The 16,425-nt window shown below is 44.9% G+C and overlaps 4 protein-coding genes across 9 annotated transcripts; 3 read left to right on the top strand and 1 right to left on the bottom strand.

Annotated features, from left to right (window-relative positions):
- Positions 1–135: 135 nt before the first annotated feature.
- Positions 136–4,196, top strand: LOC108089909 (protein deadlock). 3 transcript variants are annotated; one of them, XM_017188388.2, is made up of 3 exons: positions 136–335; positions 390–2,087; positions 2,142–4,196. In XM_017188388.2, exons 1-3 carry the CDS (start codon positions 159–161, stop codon positions 4,023–4,025), a joined length of 3,759 nt encoding a protein of 1,252 aa, XP_017043877.2. In that variant the 5' UTR covers positions 136–158; the 3' UTR covers positions 4,026–4,196. The 3 variants fall into 3 exon arrangements, with proteins under 3 accessions (XP_017043877.2, XP_017043879.2, XP_017043876.2); XM_017188390.2 differs by having other exon boundaries at positions 390–2,078; XM_017188387.2 differs by having other exon boundaries at positions 390–4,196.
- On the bottom strand, positions 4,187–6,223 carry LOC108089911 (probable ATP-dependent RNA helicase DDX47). Of its 2 annotated transcripts, XM_017188392.2 has the most exons (4): positions 5,994–6,223; positions 5,925–5,960; positions 5,605–5,863; positions 4,187–5,388 (listed from the first exon to the last, which is right to left on the bottom strand). In XM_017188392.2, the coding sequence occupies exons 1-4, from the start codon at positions 6,132–6,134 to the stop codon at positions 4,292–4,294; spliced, it is 1,533 nt and encodes a 510-aa protein (XP_017043881.1). In that variant the 5' UTR covers positions 6,135–6,223; the 3' UTR covers positions 4,187–4,291. The 2 variants fall into 2 exon arrangements, with proteins under 2 accessions (XP_017043881.1, XP_017043880.1); XM_017188391.2 differs by having other exon boundaries at positions 5,925–6,222.
- Positions 6,224–6,775: 552 nt separating this feature from the next.
- LOC108089808 lies at positions 6,776–7,508 on the top strand. Its single transcript, XM_017188205.1, has 3 exons — positions 6,776–7,009; positions 7,066–7,242; positions 7,306–7,508. Exons 1-3 carry the CDS (start codon positions 6,776–6,778, stop codon positions 7,486–7,488), a joined length of 594 nt encoding a protein of 197 aa, XP_017043694.1. The 3' UTR covers positions 7,489–7,508.
- Positions 7,509–7,626: 118 nt separating this feature from the next.
- On the top strand, positions 7,627–16,218 carry LOC108089845 (intersectin-1). 3 transcript variants are annotated; one of them, XM_017188288.2, is made up of 12 exons: positions 7,627–7,738; positions 7,970–8,390; positions 8,463–8,870; positions 9,212–9,648; positions 9,720–9,993; positions 10,053–10,200; positions 10,261–10,527; positions 10,599–11,495; positions 12,029–12,301; positions 12,385–12,658; positions 12,722–12,895; positions 15,444–16,218. In XM_017188288.2, exons 2-12 carry the CDS (start codon positions 8,227–8,229, stop codon positions 15,770–15,772), a joined length of 3,645 nt encoding a protein of 1,214 aa, XP_017043777.1. In that variant the 5' UTR covers positions 7,627–7,738; positions 7,970–8,226; the 3' UTR covers positions 15,773–16,218. The 3 variants fall into 3 exon arrangements, with proteins under 3 accessions (XP_017043777.1, XP_017043779.1, XP_017043778.1); XM_017188290.2 differs by lacking the exon at positions 15,444–16,218 and adding an exon at positions 13,329–15,318; XM_017188289.2 differs by lacking the exon at positions 12,029–12,301.
- Positions 16,219–16,425: the final 207 nt, after the last annotated feature.

The raw sequence follows: 16,425 nt of genomic DNA on the forward strand, positions 1-16,425 counted from the left end.
CAATACAAGTTTGTTGTTTATTGAGAACAAAAATTGTTGAATTTATTTTGTTTAACCGTTTTAGTGCCATAGCCTTTCCAGTATTTATTGAGTGCCCGCCATGCAGTGGCTGGCCACACTGAAAAAAGGAAACGGCAAACTTGCAAACGCGTGGCTTAATGGAGGTGAATTCAAAAAAAAGTAAATTATTATGGAAAGTTCGAGAAACAATGAGTTGTTGGCAGCAAATTATAACCGTTTTGGGCACTAAATCCAATACGGAAGAGGAATGGAAGGACATTTACAACGCTTACTTAGGGAGTTTTAAAAATCAGTATTTCATTCACAGCTCCAACGTAAGTTAACTTTTTCCGCCAAAATATAGAATGCTCATTTTTTTTCATCATTAGAACTCTTCAAGGCCTCAGAAAAACAAGTGCAAGTCTATCAAGGATTCGACAGAAAGACCCCTCAAAGCAGTGGCGAAAAATGCGGAAAATTCCACTCTACCTGCTAATTCCACAAAAAGCTGTAATGCCTCTGCGGTTTCACCTCGGCCTGAAATTCCTGAAACTCGTAGAGCAAGCAAGCGTCGGGATTCAGCTGTCCATCATATTGTTGCTGCTGACAAACTTGATGCTGATTCCAAAAAACATGATTACGCATTCACTCCTAAAACTCCCGATCTTGATTCCAGGAAGGACTGTACTTCCAAAACTCCTGAAAAAATTGGTCCCAGAAAGTTGACGGATTCCTCAGGTCAACCAGCTAATGAACTTAAATGTTCAGGTGGTTCCTCAGACAACTTTACGCATCAAAGTGCATGCGAACTTCCAGATGCTCAAATATCGATTTCCATAAAGTGCCAAAATTCATGTGTCTCGCCAGATGCTTTTGTCTTGATCCACACAAAGCCCCGAGATTCAAGTGCTCCCTTAGATTCTGCCGACTCAAATTCGTCCAAGCTCAGGGAATCAAGTGCATCCCCAGAAGCTCCTGCTCAACAGAAAGATTCTGTTTCATCAGAAGATCCCTTCTCATTGCATTTGATCAAGCAACATGACTCCAGTAGCTCGCAAGATGTTCCCAATTCGAATTCCATTAAGCAGCGGGATTCTGGTGCTTCCCAAGATGATCTAGTATTGAATTATATCAAGAAGCGGGATTCAGATGCTTCAGGAGATGTTCTTTTATTTAATCTTATTAAGGAGCCAAATTTGGGTGCTTCCAAAGATAATTCTATTTCGAGTGCTTCTAAAGTAACCAAGCGCCGGAATACTTGCGTTTCCATAGGTGGTATTTCTCCTATTGCAAACAATCTCCGCGAACTGCGATCGTCTTCAACGAATAACATGAAGCGTAGAAATACTTGTGTTCCCTCAGAAGCTTCTCTGTTTATAGAACCCAAACCCTTGAAAGGCCGGGAAACGCCAGTCAATACAATTAAGATTGGTAATCAACAGCTTTCAGGGGGCTCGAGTGATGATTTGAATGACCAGTTGCCACTCTCCACCTGGTTGAAAGCCCCGAAAAAAAAGAAATTGATCCCCTTACCCTTGCCCAACGATATCAAAGTGGAGGAAGCTGAGCACAATCTTGCTTGTTCGGCAATTTTGCCACTGAAGCGTAAAGGAGGACGTCTCTCGCTTCACGAGAAAGATCAGCAATTAAAGGCGGAACCGGAACCCAACGAAGACCTACTGCCCAATGATTCTCCAAACATAGCGCCTAATTCGAGCATAATCAAGCAGAAAAAGGATTCAGCAAAGCGTTCATCAACTAAATCAATAACGGAGAAGCTGCCCTTAAAACCATTGCAAAAAACTGAAAAAAATAAGTTAAAAGAGATTCGAGTGAAACTTTATTCAACGCCTCCTCGAGACCCACCGGCGGATCATTTAAAAGAAGCTCCGTCGACAACAATCGAGACGCCACAGCAGAAAGTTAAGCCTCCAGGTAACAAAAAGAAAGACATTCAGCAGCCACAGAACTTGACAAAATCATCTGGAAAGCAGCCAGGGAAACCTAGACTCCGGAGGAAAAGGCAGGACTCCGTCAACCCAGCGCCGCGTAAGAGAAGGACCCTGTCTAATGTTGGCGTAAATGCAGTAAGCAGTTATCTGGATTTTACATTACCTAACAAGTTCCTTTTGTTGCCACAGATAAGCTTCGAAACTTCGCCGGTACCAGCCCACAAACCGCCAACTGCCATCAATTTATCCAAAGTTCAGTCGCATCAAAGACCCAGCCATCTCGTCGAGCACAACTACGATTGGTGTGGGGAGGTGGGTAAGATCAAGATCCAAAAGAATAGAGTCGTGCCCAAATTGATTGACATGGAAGATATGCTCGTGGACAATACCCCTATGCAACTTACGTGTTCCACTGGGGATGAGGTTCATCTGAAAAACGATAACGTGGCCGATGAGATTGAGCTTTTCGATACGCCGCTAGATCTCTTCCGTGAAGTGGAGGAGATTGACCGCTTTCTGGAGAACTTGAACAATAAAACACCCAGCGAAATTGATAGCCAGCTTGCCCACACTTCGGAGTTCTTCGAGAAGTTGCCAAGTCTGCCTTCGATCAAGAAGGATAACCCCGATCTGTTGGACATCCTCGTGGCCGAAAACGAAGAGCTTGACTACGAGGAGGATGACGACGACGATGTGCTGTCGGTGGCTGCCTCCTGGAATGGGCTAGAGGAAGAGGATGTACCTGAGCAAAAACCGATTGAGACAAAGAAAATTACCGAACAGAAAGGAAAGATAATTTCCATCAAAGAAAGTATTAAGCCAGTTGGAAAAACGGAAACGCCAAAAATTCAGAACAAAAATTCTTTTAAAATACCAAAATTAAACGCTGAGCAACTGAAAGCACAGCCATCAGTCATGAAATCCCTTTATGAGCAGGAAGAGTTGGAAAAGAAAAAGACTCCAGTAGCCAAACCTGTGCCACCGCCGCTGATTGAGGTTTCGGTGGCGGAAACCACTCGCAAGCAACGGGAAGATGCAACCGCTTCTCGGCGGGCGAAAGAACCTCTGCCGGTGTTTGCTCCACCGTATCGAGTTACGCACGAAGTGACGGCTCCAATGGGTAGTGCCAGCGGACACCAACTCATCCGCGAGTCGACAGTCTCGGTTAGCGATGGAAAGCTTGTCTCCTTGAAAATGGACGTGTTTGGCGTCAAGTGTATGCAATTTGTCGATCACAATTGCTCATCGTTTGTCTGCGATCACACGTTGCACAGTATGGGCGTGTTCCAGAGCCGTATGGTTAGGATGGAGGAGGCCACACTGTTGGCCGTCTACCGACAGTCTCGGCGAAGCTTCTTACTCTTCAGGACGTACTTCACCTCGTTCGTGGACATTTTCGAGCGTATGCAGAACACGGAGCAGCTGCTGAATATGATAACCGACTGCAAGCTCTACAAAGTCTGCTCTGCCCCGCTAGTGGAATACGTGTATGCAGTTCTCAGAAACTGCGGCATGCAGAAGGAGGCCGTGGCCTGTATAATGGAGCACGTGTGGCAGCCAAGCAAAGCGCAAAAGTTCAGGGAGATGACGCTGACAATACTTCGAATACTGGCCTACGCCAACTGGGACGATTATTTCGACAATCTGATGGAGTTGGACAAGGATCATAACTTCGCAATACCATTGGATATTCTGACAACCATACTTCAATACTCTGTAGATCAGGGAGACAAGTTCTCAAAAGCGTCTGCCTTAATAGTCCTGCATCCAGAGGAGATATGCAATAATGCAGCTATTATGTCGCTTCTAGTTACCACATCGAATCGTCATACATCGAATCGTCATACATCGAATCCCAGTCAAGGACTGCAACCCACTGCAACAAATAATGGTTCTCCCTTATTATTGTCGGCCCCTGCTGCTGGTCAGCGGTGTCCGCCATTCCGAAGAAACACCTTAGCATCTAGTTTTGGAGATCCACCAAGGGACGCTTATCACTTAAATGGCAACAATAGTTTTCATAACTATTGTGACTACTCGAACAGTTTAGGCACGCAACGTAAGCGAATGTAATTTTTTTTGATACGAGCCGGTTATCAATTAATTTTGTTTTTGACATTTAGCTGAATCTCAGTTTTTCACTTGACATTATAAACAGTACTCATTTAAATGTATTAATAGGTTAATTAAAATTTATATTTACAAAGATGAAACAATAAATGAAAAGTTCAATATTTCGTTCAATGGTTTGTTTTGTTTATTATTTGTATATTTATTTTTTACTATGAAATAGAGTAACACTAGTTAAAATCGAGACTTAACTAAAACCTAGGCCTGTTTTATCTCTTTTGTTTGCCCTTGTTCCAGTTCTTTTTGCCGAAGCCCCCCTTCTTTCCACCACCACCACCTCCTCGGTTCCCACCAGCACCGCCTCCCATTGGCTTCATGCGTTTGCGGGCACCCGTGAAGTGCTCCGAATCGTCGTGGTTGTCCCCGCCCCGTTTGTGGCCCCGGCCACCTTTCGTGTCCTCCAGATCCTTCAGCTCCAGCTTGGCAGTGCGCTGGGCCTCGGCCACTCGCTCCTGGAGGGCCATCACCTCGTCCTCCTCGCACTTGTACAGCGGCAGTTGCTTGCCCAACAAGTGCTCGATGCGCTGGTACAGTTCAATGTCGTACTGGCTGACTAGCGTTATGGCTTTACCGGAGCGTCCCGCTCTCGCAGTTCGACCAACTCGGTGGATGTAGTCCTTGCTGTGCGTGGGTATGTCAAAGTTCACCACCACATCCACGTGGGGAATGTCCAGACCACGAGAAGCCACATCGGTGGAAATGAGAATGGACCGGTTCTTGGCCTTAAATTTGTTTAAAGCGGCCAGTCGCTTGTTTTGCGACATTTGACCGTGCAGAGGAATGGCAGCCAGTCCCAATGCCCGAAGCATGAGGGCTGTCTTAACCGTGTTATTGCAGGTGCTACAAAAGATCATGAAGCTGTTGCCCGCCAGTTCGTTGAGGATATGCACCAGGTACACGTCCTTGTATTTGACTGGGATAAACAGATATGACTGCTGCAACTGCTCTACCGTCTGGTACTTGTTGGACACCTCAACCTTCACCGGATCCTTGAGCGAGGCGCGCTGCAGTTTCTTCACCTTCTTGGTCATGGTCGCACTGAAGAGAAAAGTGCGTCGTTCGCGGGGCAGAACCTTTAGAATTTTGTCTAGCTCCACCTCGAAGTCCATGTTGAGAATCCGATCCGCCTCGTCCATGACCAGATATTTAATGGCCTTTAGGTTGAAGCCCTTCATATTCTCGAGGTGATCGACAAGACGACCTGGCGTGGCAATGATGATGTGCGGTTTCTTGGCCAGCTGCAAACCCTGGGCAACCATGTCCATGCCGCCGACGACCACACAGCACTTGATGCCAATGCTGCTGCCTGGAAAACAAGTAAGCTGGCTTTAGTTTCACTGCCTTGTGCAAATAAGGGGATTAAAACTAAGCGATTTGGGTTTAACTCAGAGGTAGTGACGAATAAAGAAATAATATTTTCATATTTTCGTTGGTATACAAAATCAAAACAGGGTTAACATCATTGCGAGGTGTAGGTAATAAGCGACATGCTACAACCAAAAAAAAAAACTGGCAAACTCACCAAGCGCCTCGAACTGCTCGCCAATTTGGAAGGCCAGTTCCCTCGTGGGCGTCAAAACCAAAGCGAAATATCGCTGCGGGTTCTCGAGCAGGGCGTGCAAAATGGGCAGTGCAAAGGCTCCAGTTTTGCCGGAACCCGTCTCCGCCAGGCCAATGACATCCTTGCCCTGCAGAGCCACCGGAATAGCCTCACGCTGGATTTTTGAAGGTGCCTTCCACTTCAGTTCATCGCATGCCTGGCATAAAGTCTCATTGAGACCCTGGGGGTAAACGAAAGCCTTAGAGGGGGCCCGAAGAGTCAGTTTGGAGCGTCACACATACGAGATCTTTCCAGGTCAGCTTTTGATCCCCGGCTTCCTCGTCCTCCGCCTCAGAGCCACTTTCTCCTTCCTCTTCGCCGCTTTCCGCAGCCTCATCCTCATCATCCTCTGCTCCCGAACCATCTTCCTCATCCTCTTCGCCACTCAGCTGCTCCTCTTCTTCGTCGCTGGTCTGCAGCTGCGCCTGTTCGTCCTCTGAAGTTTCCGACATTTTGTTACATGAGTTTCGGCAAATAATTTGAGCACGCTTCGGACATTACCACCAATTGCAGCACGTGGTCGAAAAAGAAAGGATAGTATGACCGTAGAGAAAAACCACAATCTGACAAACGGATGTATCGATGTTTTACAATTCAAAGTCGTGAAACTCGATGATGGGTGTGAACACTTATTCAATGGTACCGTTCTCGTCCGCTGGAGGCGCTTTCGCCTCTTTCGCTAACCTATTAAACGCACCCATAGCGAAGACATCATTCTTCTCTAGCGAATGCAATAACCAAAGATAGCCGCGGTCGTTCAGCGGTCAGATTTTCGGAAATCAACTTTAGTGATTTATTTCAACTAACAGTGTCCTATTTATAATATATATGGGCAAATGCCGCTTAGTTCGAGTACTTGTTGGATACTTGTACTTGTTTTGGTTTATTTCAAATTAACACAACTATTCTAAGGATTTTAAAACATAAAGTTTGCTTGTAGTTATCGCGGCAGATTATCTGCCCGCGTGCAAAGCGAATACGTGATGACATCTCGGATTACGGGACATTGTAATGTTTATAATTAATGTAATTGCTCCAGCTACCAATAATCGCTATAAATAAGCTCGGATTAGCTGGCGGGTGGCAGTTAAAAATGTTTGCGATTCTTCTAATTCTCGTTGTGACCGTGTCCGGAATCTGGGCCACGGACTACATGGTGATTCTTGAGGAACTATATTCACCGTGCACCGACGGACCACCGGAATCGATTTCGCTTGACGAAGCCTTCGATCTGAGCAACTTGGACGCCGAGATAGCACCCGATGGAATTCACGTCTCGGGGAATGTCACTACTCTCTGGAGCTTTCCGCGCTCGGATCGGCTTTCCGTTACCTGATTCCTGCTCAAAATAAGTTAAATGAACTCACGATCTGCTTCTTTTAGGCCAGGGTAAATATTTTCCACTTCAACCGAGGCACCTGGGACCCAACTGTGTTTAGTGTCCATACCTACGATCTCTGCACGGCGATGTTTGATAAAAACACTTACTGCTACAAAACCCTGTTCCAAAACACTGCTAACCCAGATGAGTTGAGGGATAAGTGTCTGATGACAAAGGACGTGGGTACCGCAGCTCTGTGCCTAAAACTTATTACTACATACATATATGGTTTTAAATTTCAGGCTATTATTGTGTACAATCCTTTTATCATGAAACTGCAGGTGGAAAACATTTTTGGCCCCCAGCTCCATGGTCGTTACAAGGCGGTGATCGTCATAGAATCTTTCGAAGATATGAACGTAAAGCGACCAACGTCCGCTTGCTTCGAGATTAGGGGTGATGTAGAGAAAATAAAGAATACCTAGTCCCTTTTCTAGAAGACGTAAATAAAATTGTGCCCTTACTATAATGATTATTCATCAAAGTTGATTTTGAAATTTTCAATTTAAATTTGATGTTTCTAACGGTCAGTAATCGATAATGATTCTTAGAAGGGGCAACTATTTCGCTTTAGCGCTTTCCAGCACTTCTAGTGAAAATTTACAAAAACAAGCGACGGTCACACCGGTTCCGACTATTGATTGAAATAAAATTTTTTTCCTGTTCCGATGCAAAGTAAGCCCTTAAATAACCGTTAAAAGTGATAGATAAGAGAAAAGCGAGTGCGTTGGCAGTGCGTTCACCGTGGTATCGCCTATCAGCAGTCAACATTCAATTGGACTACCCAGTGAAAACGCCTACTATAGCGAAAATAAAAAGCGTTCCCCACTCGCAAGGGGAGCCATTCGAATATCGAATACGATGTCTGTGTGATCGGTTAATAATCTTTTCGCAATTGCATTGCAGGTAAACCATAAAAATCCATTGTGAAAATTTGTGGGGTGGTGGGTGCCAAAACGGATACTCAATAGGCGATAGTCGTAGTAAAGAGAGCGGCGAAGAGAGTGCGCAGCGGGCAGAGCATGTACTGGATGTAAAAGCGGCCGAAGAGAGCGCGCACCAAGCACATACACTTTCGCGCAATACACACGCAAGCCGAAAAGGACGAAGCAGAGCTTTTCTGGGGAAACTAGGATAAAGAATAACGTGGGTATTTGGCCAAAATGAATCCGGCGGTGGATGCGTGGGCGGTGACCCCGAGGGAGCGACTGAAGTACCAGGAGCAGTTCAAGGCGCTCCAACCGCAGGCAGGATTCGTGACCGGCGCCCAGGCCAAGGGATTCTTCCTGCAGTCGCAGCTGCCGCCGCTGATCCTGGGTCAGATCTGGTGAGTGCATACGCCCCGTGACTCATCGGGCGATAAGCGCTCCATCACTTACTCACATTCGCTTATCTGCAGGGCTCTGGCGGACACCGATTCCGATGGCAAGATGAACATTAACGAGTTCAGCATAGCCTGCAAGCTGATCAACCTCAAGCTGCGCGGCATGGACGTGCCCAAGGTCTTGCCGCCCAGCCTGCTGGCCTCCCTCGCCGGCGATGGCCAGAAGACGCCCTCGATGACGCCACGTGGCTCCACCAGCTCGATGAGCCCTCTGGATCCGCTCAAGGGAATGGTGCCTCCCGTTGCCGCAGTGGTTCCTGCTCCCGTGGTGGCCCCTCCACCTCAGGTTGCCCCGGCTGCCATCATCTCGCCACCTGGCGTCGTCGACCTGGCCAAGGTTCCGGCGGTCCCAACGCCGCCTTCCAGCAACCCACCCAGTCGACACATGTCCATCTCGGAGCGAGCACCCTCCATCGAGTCTGTGTAAGCATTTTTGGCTTAAGAAACCCTAGCATTTGTGCATAAAAACACGCTGAGCAATCATTTCTTTATCTGACTTGTTTACGAATTCTTGAATAATTTGACTCGTATTGTTTAGTTTTTTAAAAGTTAAAGTCTAATTATATCTTCCTTTTAAAACGTAATTTCTCTTTCAGTAGAGATAAATTAATTAATTGTAGATAAACAAACTTGAAAATTAAGAAACTGGTTTTTGGACTTTGGTAAATGAAGGTTATACGTATTAATGCTGATATACAAATTTTTATATCATAGAGAGAGTATGGTTTTATAGTAAAATGTATCTTTTATCTATATTCCTGCAGGCAAGGTGAATGGGCCGTTCCAGCTGCCCAAAAGCGCAAATACACGCAGGTATTCAATGCCAATGATCGCACTCGATCCGGATACTTGACCGGAGCCCAGGCACGCGGCGTTCTGGTGCAGAGCAAGCTGCCGCAAGTGACGCTGGCCCAGATCTGGACACTGTCCGACATCGATGGCGATGGACGGCTCAACTGCGACGAGTTCATTCTGGCCATGTTCTTGTGCGAGAAGGCCATGAGTGGTGAAAAGATCCCTGTTACTTTGCCACCGGACTGGGTGCCGCCCAACTTGCGCAAGATTAAGTCGCGGCCGGGATCGGTTTCTGGGGTAGTGTCACGACCTGGCTCGCAGCCCGCCTCCCGACACGCCTCCGTGTCGTCGCAGGGCGGAGTGGGAGCCGTGGATGCTGACCCAACAGCCGGATTGCCCGGGCAAAGTAAGTTCTTTAAACTGCCTAATAAATATCAATATTAAATATCTAGCAAATTAATTTCCCTGTTTTTGTAGCATCCTTTGAGGACAAGCGCAAGGAGAACTATGTCAAGGGTCAGGCGGAGCTCGATCGCAGGCGCAAGATCATGGAGGACCAGCAGCGCAAGGAGCGAGAAGAGCGGGAGCGCAAGGAGCGCGACGAAGCGGACAAGCGGGAGAAGGCTCGCTTGGAGGCCGAGCGGAAGCAGCAGGAGGAACTGGAACGACAGCTTCAGCGGCAGCGAGAGATTGAACTGGAGAAGGAGGAGCAACGCAAGCGGGAACTTGAAGCCAAAGAGGCGGCCAGAAAGTAAACAAATCAAATTATAATTCAGCTATAAAGTATTAAATTGTTCGATATATTTTCAGGGAACTGGAAAAGCAGCGCCAGCAGGAATGGGAGCAGGCTAGAATTGCAGAGATGAACGCACAGAAGGAGAGGGAACAGGAGCGTGTCCTCAAGCAAAAGGCACACAACACACAGCTGAATGTGGAGCTGAGCACACTGAATGAAAAGGTAAGGATTAAATAAAGTTTTTAATTATAAATCTTACTTCACTTTTTCCTGCTTTCCCAGATCAAAGACCTTTCGCAGAGGATTTGCGACACTCGCGCTGGCGTGACCAATGTAAAGACGGTAATCGATGGCATGCGCACTCAGCGCGACACTTCCATGTCCGAAATGTCGCAGCTGAAGGCGCGCATCAAGGAGCAGAACGCCAAGCTGCTGCAGCTCACCCAGGAGCGGGCCAAGTGGGATGCCAAGAGCAAGGCCAGCGGTGCTGCCTTGGGCGGCGAGAATGCGCAGCAGGAGCAACTGAACGCGGCTTTTGCCCACAAGCAGGTGAGTTAATAGAGATGGCTTGCTAATAAACCTATATTTCTATTCTAATCATATAATTCTCCATTCAACAGTTGATTATAAACCAAATCAAAGACAAGGTCGAGAACATTGGGAAGGAGATTGAGTCGAAGAAGGAGGACATCAACTCCAACGATGCGCAGATGACCGAGCTCAAGGACGAGCTCTCCGCTCTGATCACCAAGTGCGAGGATCTGTACAAGGACTACGATGTGCAGCGCACCGCGGTGCTGGAATTGAAGTACAACCGCAAGAACGAGACGAGCAGCGCAACCTCGGCTTGGGACACGGGCAGCTCCAGTGCCTGGGGAGCTACGGACACAACTGCCGCCGATCCGTATGCAGGCATGAGTAACGACATCTCCGCCGTAGCCGCAGCTCCGGCTGTGGACTTGAGTGGACCGGCTCCCGAGGGATTCGTGAAATACCAGGCAGTGTACGAGTTCAATGCGCGCAACGCCGAGGAAATTACTTTCGTGCCGGGTGACATAATCCTGGTGCCATTGGAGCAGAACGCCGAGCCGGGCTGGTTGGCTGGCGAGATCAACGGCCACACCGGCTGGTTCCCCGAGTCCTATGTGGAGAAGCTGGACGATGGTGGTGCTGCTCCCGCAGCAGCCGTCGAACCAGAGGTGGTGGCCCAACAGGCATCCGTGGCGGACACCTACAATGACAATATCAACACCAGCGCGGCTCCGGCTGCTTCCGCCGATCCGAGTGCCGCCGGTGATGTGGAGTACTACATAGCCGCCTATCCTTATGAATCCGCCGAGGAGGGCGATCTGAGCTTCAGCGCCGGCGAGATGGTCATGGTTATCAAGAAGGAGGGCGAGTGGTGGACGGGCACCATTGGCAGTCGCACCGGCATGTTCCCCTCCAATTACGTTCAGAAAGCGGACGTCGGCACGGCGAACACGGCGGCTGCGGATCCGGTTGAAGCCCTGGATCAGGTGAGTGCATAGTTAACACTCTTAAGTTGTTGTGTGTGGGTCCATATGCTGGACGAGTTCGTAGATATATTTGTAGTCCTTTTGTTTATGCTTTGCAAAAGCTTTTATGAAAAACGAGAAAAAAACGCTGCCAATAAACAACACCAAAAATGTTCAATTACTAAGGTTAAAAACAAAACGTTAACTTTAAATAAATTGTATAAAAACTTTAAGAAGCCAAAGTATTTTCGTGTTATTTAATAATAATTTGCTTTAAATATTATATTGTGTGCTAAGTTTAAAAAAATGTTGGTGTGTTCAAGTTTTGTAAAAATAAGATTTTAAAACATATTTTGAGATCATATGTAAACAACAGGTTTAAAAAGCATATTTTTTTTTTGGTTGAACCCACAATTTAGTTAACGTTTACCTTGTTCACAACCCCAATGTCCAGAGTCGTGTCTAACCGTTGCCCTCATGTCCATCTACTAATCCAATGCTTTTCATGTGCTGTGCTTTTTGCCACCGTTGTCGTTACACTTGCACTGACCCAGGAGACGACGTTGAACGGCAACGCTGCCTACTCCGCTGCTCCCGTGGAGACCCAGGAGGAGCAGCAGCAGCCACAGCAGCAGCAGCTGTTCCAGCCGCAGTCTGTCCAGGAGCACAGCGAACAGCCGATCGCGAGCCCGGGCGTTGGCGCCGAGGAGGCGCACGAAGACCTCGACACTGAAGTTTCCCAGATCAATACACAGTCCAAGACACAAAGCAGCGAACCGGCCGAGAGCTACAGCCGCCCCATGTCACGCACCTCTTCCATGACACCCGTAAATAGTTGACACCGCCTGTTACTGCCCCCCAAATGTGGTTTCTCTTGATTAATCCGATTCTTTTGGTCACCATCTTGCAGGGCATGCGAGCCAAGCGGTCGGAGATTGCGCAAGTCATCGCTCCCTATGAGGCTACCAGCACCGAGCAGCTGTCGCTGACGCGGGGCCAGCTGATCATGATCCGCAAGAAGACGGACTCCGGCTGGTGGGAGGGCGAGCTGCAGGCCAAGGGTCGTCGCCGCCAGATTGGCTGGTTCCCGGCCACCTACGTGAAGGTTCTCCAGGGAGGACGCAACAGCGGACGCAACACTCCCGTCTCCGGCAGTCGCATCGAGATGACCGAGCAGATCTTGGGTAATAAACATGAACTACTATTACTTTTATTAGATGATTCACTGCGTTTGTTAACCCTTGCAGACAAGGTCATAGCTCTCTATCCGTACAAGGCACAAAATGACGACGAGCTGTCGTTCGAAAAGGACGACATTATTAGCGTCCTGGGTCGGGATGAGCCGGAGTGGTGGCGCGGCGAGCTAAACGGCCTTTCCGGCCTGTTCCCCAGCAACTATGTGGGCCCCTTCGTGACGTCCGGTAAGCCAGCGAAAGCTAATGGCACCACCAAGCAGTGAATCTCACAACTGCAGCTCCAGCTCTCTGCCAAGCGTAGCTCTCTATACCCACATTCCACATGCATATGTTATTATTTCTTGATATCGAATAAGCCATGCCAATTATTTCTCGCCTTGTCGCTATCGATAAAAAACAAATCTATCTTATGTTCAGTGTTATTGTGTTGCAATATTTCCACGATGTATCTATTTGTTAATTGTGATTATTTAGTTTTTAGATCTACACCTAAGTTTATTACTGGCGCCCTCTCTCTTTTTCGTTTAGCCAATCTCTAGTGTTAATTGATGTATTTATTTAGTCTGCATATTTATATTTTGTATTTTGTATTGCATTATTTGTATTTTGTATATAAAGTAAACCAATTAAATGCGATTTCGATTTCAACTGCCAACAGGAAACGTATAACGACCCTTCGGCTTTGGCCTTTAAGCGGTATCAGGCACTCGCTTGCAAACAAATCTACACGATCCATTGGGAATTGGGTTATATCTTAAGATCAGCAGCAGCAGCATCAATATCCTCCGTAACTACCTATCCGGAATTCGTGTTCTAGAAAGCCCAACTTTTGGCTATTTACATTGTTCACCATAAAAGTTTGCCATTCGACGTTTTTTTACAAAGTTTATATCCTCTTCGATGTGAGATTTCCCTAACTTGTTGATAGGATTAGTAAACAGATCTCATCTGAAGCCATTCATAGAATCAAACAATGCTCTCATGTTCGTAACAAATCAAACGAAAGATACAACCGAAATCTAATAAGTCACGTTTTAAAGGATTTATATAGTAACATGCATTTGGTAACAACAAAATACATAGGGATATCATATGACGGTTACAATTTCGTTGTATTAGATGTGTTTATCGATCGACAACCAGAATATTCAAAAGTTTTTTCCCCCAAATGCTACTACACATACGCATATAGTATCTATAACGATGGTTTTCTGTGTTTTCCAATAATATCCGAATATAATTGTATATATTTCAAGTAAACCAACCAACCAGTGGGAGAAAAGTATGAATTATTGTTAACTAAATATTAAGCATGATGACCATTCTCTTATATCTTAATGAAAACTATAAAGACAGCAAGAATAATGGAATGACGAGAGATACGAGTATATTAGCTTACACATACGGGCAACAGTATTGATAATATTAAAGATATTTGTAATGGCTTAACTTCTTTTTTTGATTAACGTACTTGATTTAAAAACTAATTTAAGCGCTTGTCTCAACTGCCATAATTGTATTTATTTAATGTCTATTGTCTTACTGATGAATGTTAAAATTGTTTGCCGCTAGTTTAAAGTATCTGTATCGGAAGCATAGGAATGGATGAGATGTAAAAATTGAGTATGTACAAAATCAACATAGAGACGTTCTTTCAACTCGATTGGAATGGTAGACAGATATACAGATATAGTATCTTAGAGGGCCACGTTATGCTGTTCGAATCTGTTTATGCTAGTTACAGTTAGTCTATTTAACAAAATCACTCACATACATACATATATAGTACGTACTATATGTATCTACGCTATCTCGTACATATGAAGAAACACTGTCGAATGCCTTTCAAAAAATGATAACCAAAAAAGTCACCTTACATGGATTAACTTAATCGTAACTTGTTATTGCATACCACGACTATTTATGCGTCTATAGCTCTATTAAACGAAACCAAAGTAAAGAATCGTTATAAGCCCCGCATAGCGCCGATCAGTTAGCTGAATGAATAATCCCGATTGATCGACGGCTGGGCGGGGAAATTCTAAAAGCATAAAACACATATTTATGTAGCTAATGTTGGGTTGATTATTGATTCCACATATATGTACTAATAAATTTAAACGAACCACAAAACTAAGCATATACATACTACGTATATAGAGAAAGTACTAAAATTTCTTTAGAAAAGCAAAAAACAAAAGCGAAAATGTTAATTGAGATAATCGTACATTCCGAGTCCCACATATACACCCCCGCATACATATAATGCTCATATAAGCGTACTTGTTTAATCGTTACGAAAGTTAATTAATGTAAACAATGCTTAAGATTAATAACCGTCGAGGAGGATTCTGGACGCATTAGCACACTCACCTACACTGAGACTCACTTTAAACGCGAAATGGTGACCATCGATATATTTACCTATATACAAGCCGAACCGAGGAGAACTTATAAGAGTCTCCTACAGACACACAATGCATACGAGTAAATATAAAATGAACTCTTTGAGAAAACCAAACTAACAAATACCATAAAACATATTGAAATATATCAGTTTCAAACATAATTAGAAAAAAAGTAAAAAAGGGAAAACCAAAAATATTAAATTAAATTATGAAAATAACAAATTACACATATTTGGTGCAATAAATGTATAAAAGGAACTTCAAACAAAATGCTTTTGAATTTTAAAATAGGAAGGGAATTTTTCATTTTACATTTTACATTTTTTAAAAAGGGATTTCAATCTTTTACAACTTTCCTCCCGCAGAAATTCAAATAGATCAAAGTGTCACTAGAAGACGATCCAGTGGGATTCTTCGGCTATGGCAGCAGTGGCGCGGATCCGAATCCGAGTCGGGTGATCACCTGGATATATTCTCCAAGGATAATCTGCGAGGAACTATCCAAGCGGTACATATATCAAAGCGGCGTGATGGCCAACTTATGGGATGCGCCTATGTCCGATTCGAATGCAATGAGGCGATGGCTAAGTCCATGGTCCAAGAACATGGCAATCGGTTGGTGGGCAGGACCGTGGTGGTTGACTGGCAGTATCAATCTCCCAAGAAACGATTCGGACCCTGGAAATGCTGGTGAAAAGAAAAGGAGCCCACACACACATATCCTTCATCTACAAAATTACACATGTTTTGTTCCAGATTATTTCGCTTTTTTCTTTTATTTTATTTTTAGTAAAATTTTTTCTTATACAATATTTAAAATCAGTTTAACAATTTACAATTTATTCTTTCGGTTTTGCATTGTGTGTTCTATGAATTTATTTTTATTTTGCGCTATCAATATTTGTATTAATTTTGAAGTATGCACAACTTAAGGCCTACGGTATGAAAATTGCAAACACTTTCTCGATTTAGTCATCAATTGAATTCAATGTTAGTTTTCTTAAGCAAGTAATTTATGAGTCAGCGTCCCATATATAAATGGTATATGCCACAATCCATGCTAAACTGCGGAAACTCAGTGGAATAACTCCAGTTTATATAGAAAACCTGCTCACAATATAACACAGCTCTGATTTTTTATGATTTTTTTTATTAAAGATTTATTGAAATGACAATTTCCAAGATCTCGCGACTCTTGTAGCTGTTTATTGTCTTTCGGATAGAAATGAAAATGTGAAACAAACCCATTGGTTAACCAATTCTATCTGATCTGGTGTGCATATTCAGAAGGCAATTTCTTGGATAGAACATAATGCAAATACAAACTACTTAAGTCATAGGTAGAAG

This window comes from Drosophila ficusphila, unplaced genomic scaffold (assembly GCF_018152265.1).
Source record: "Drosophila ficusphila isolate 14025-0441.05 unplaced genomic scaffold, ASM1815226v1 contig_412, whole genome shotgun sequence".
NCBI classification, from domain to species: domain Eukaryota; kingdom Metazoa; phylum Arthropoda; class Insecta; order Diptera; family Drosophilidae; genus Drosophila; species Drosophila ficusphila.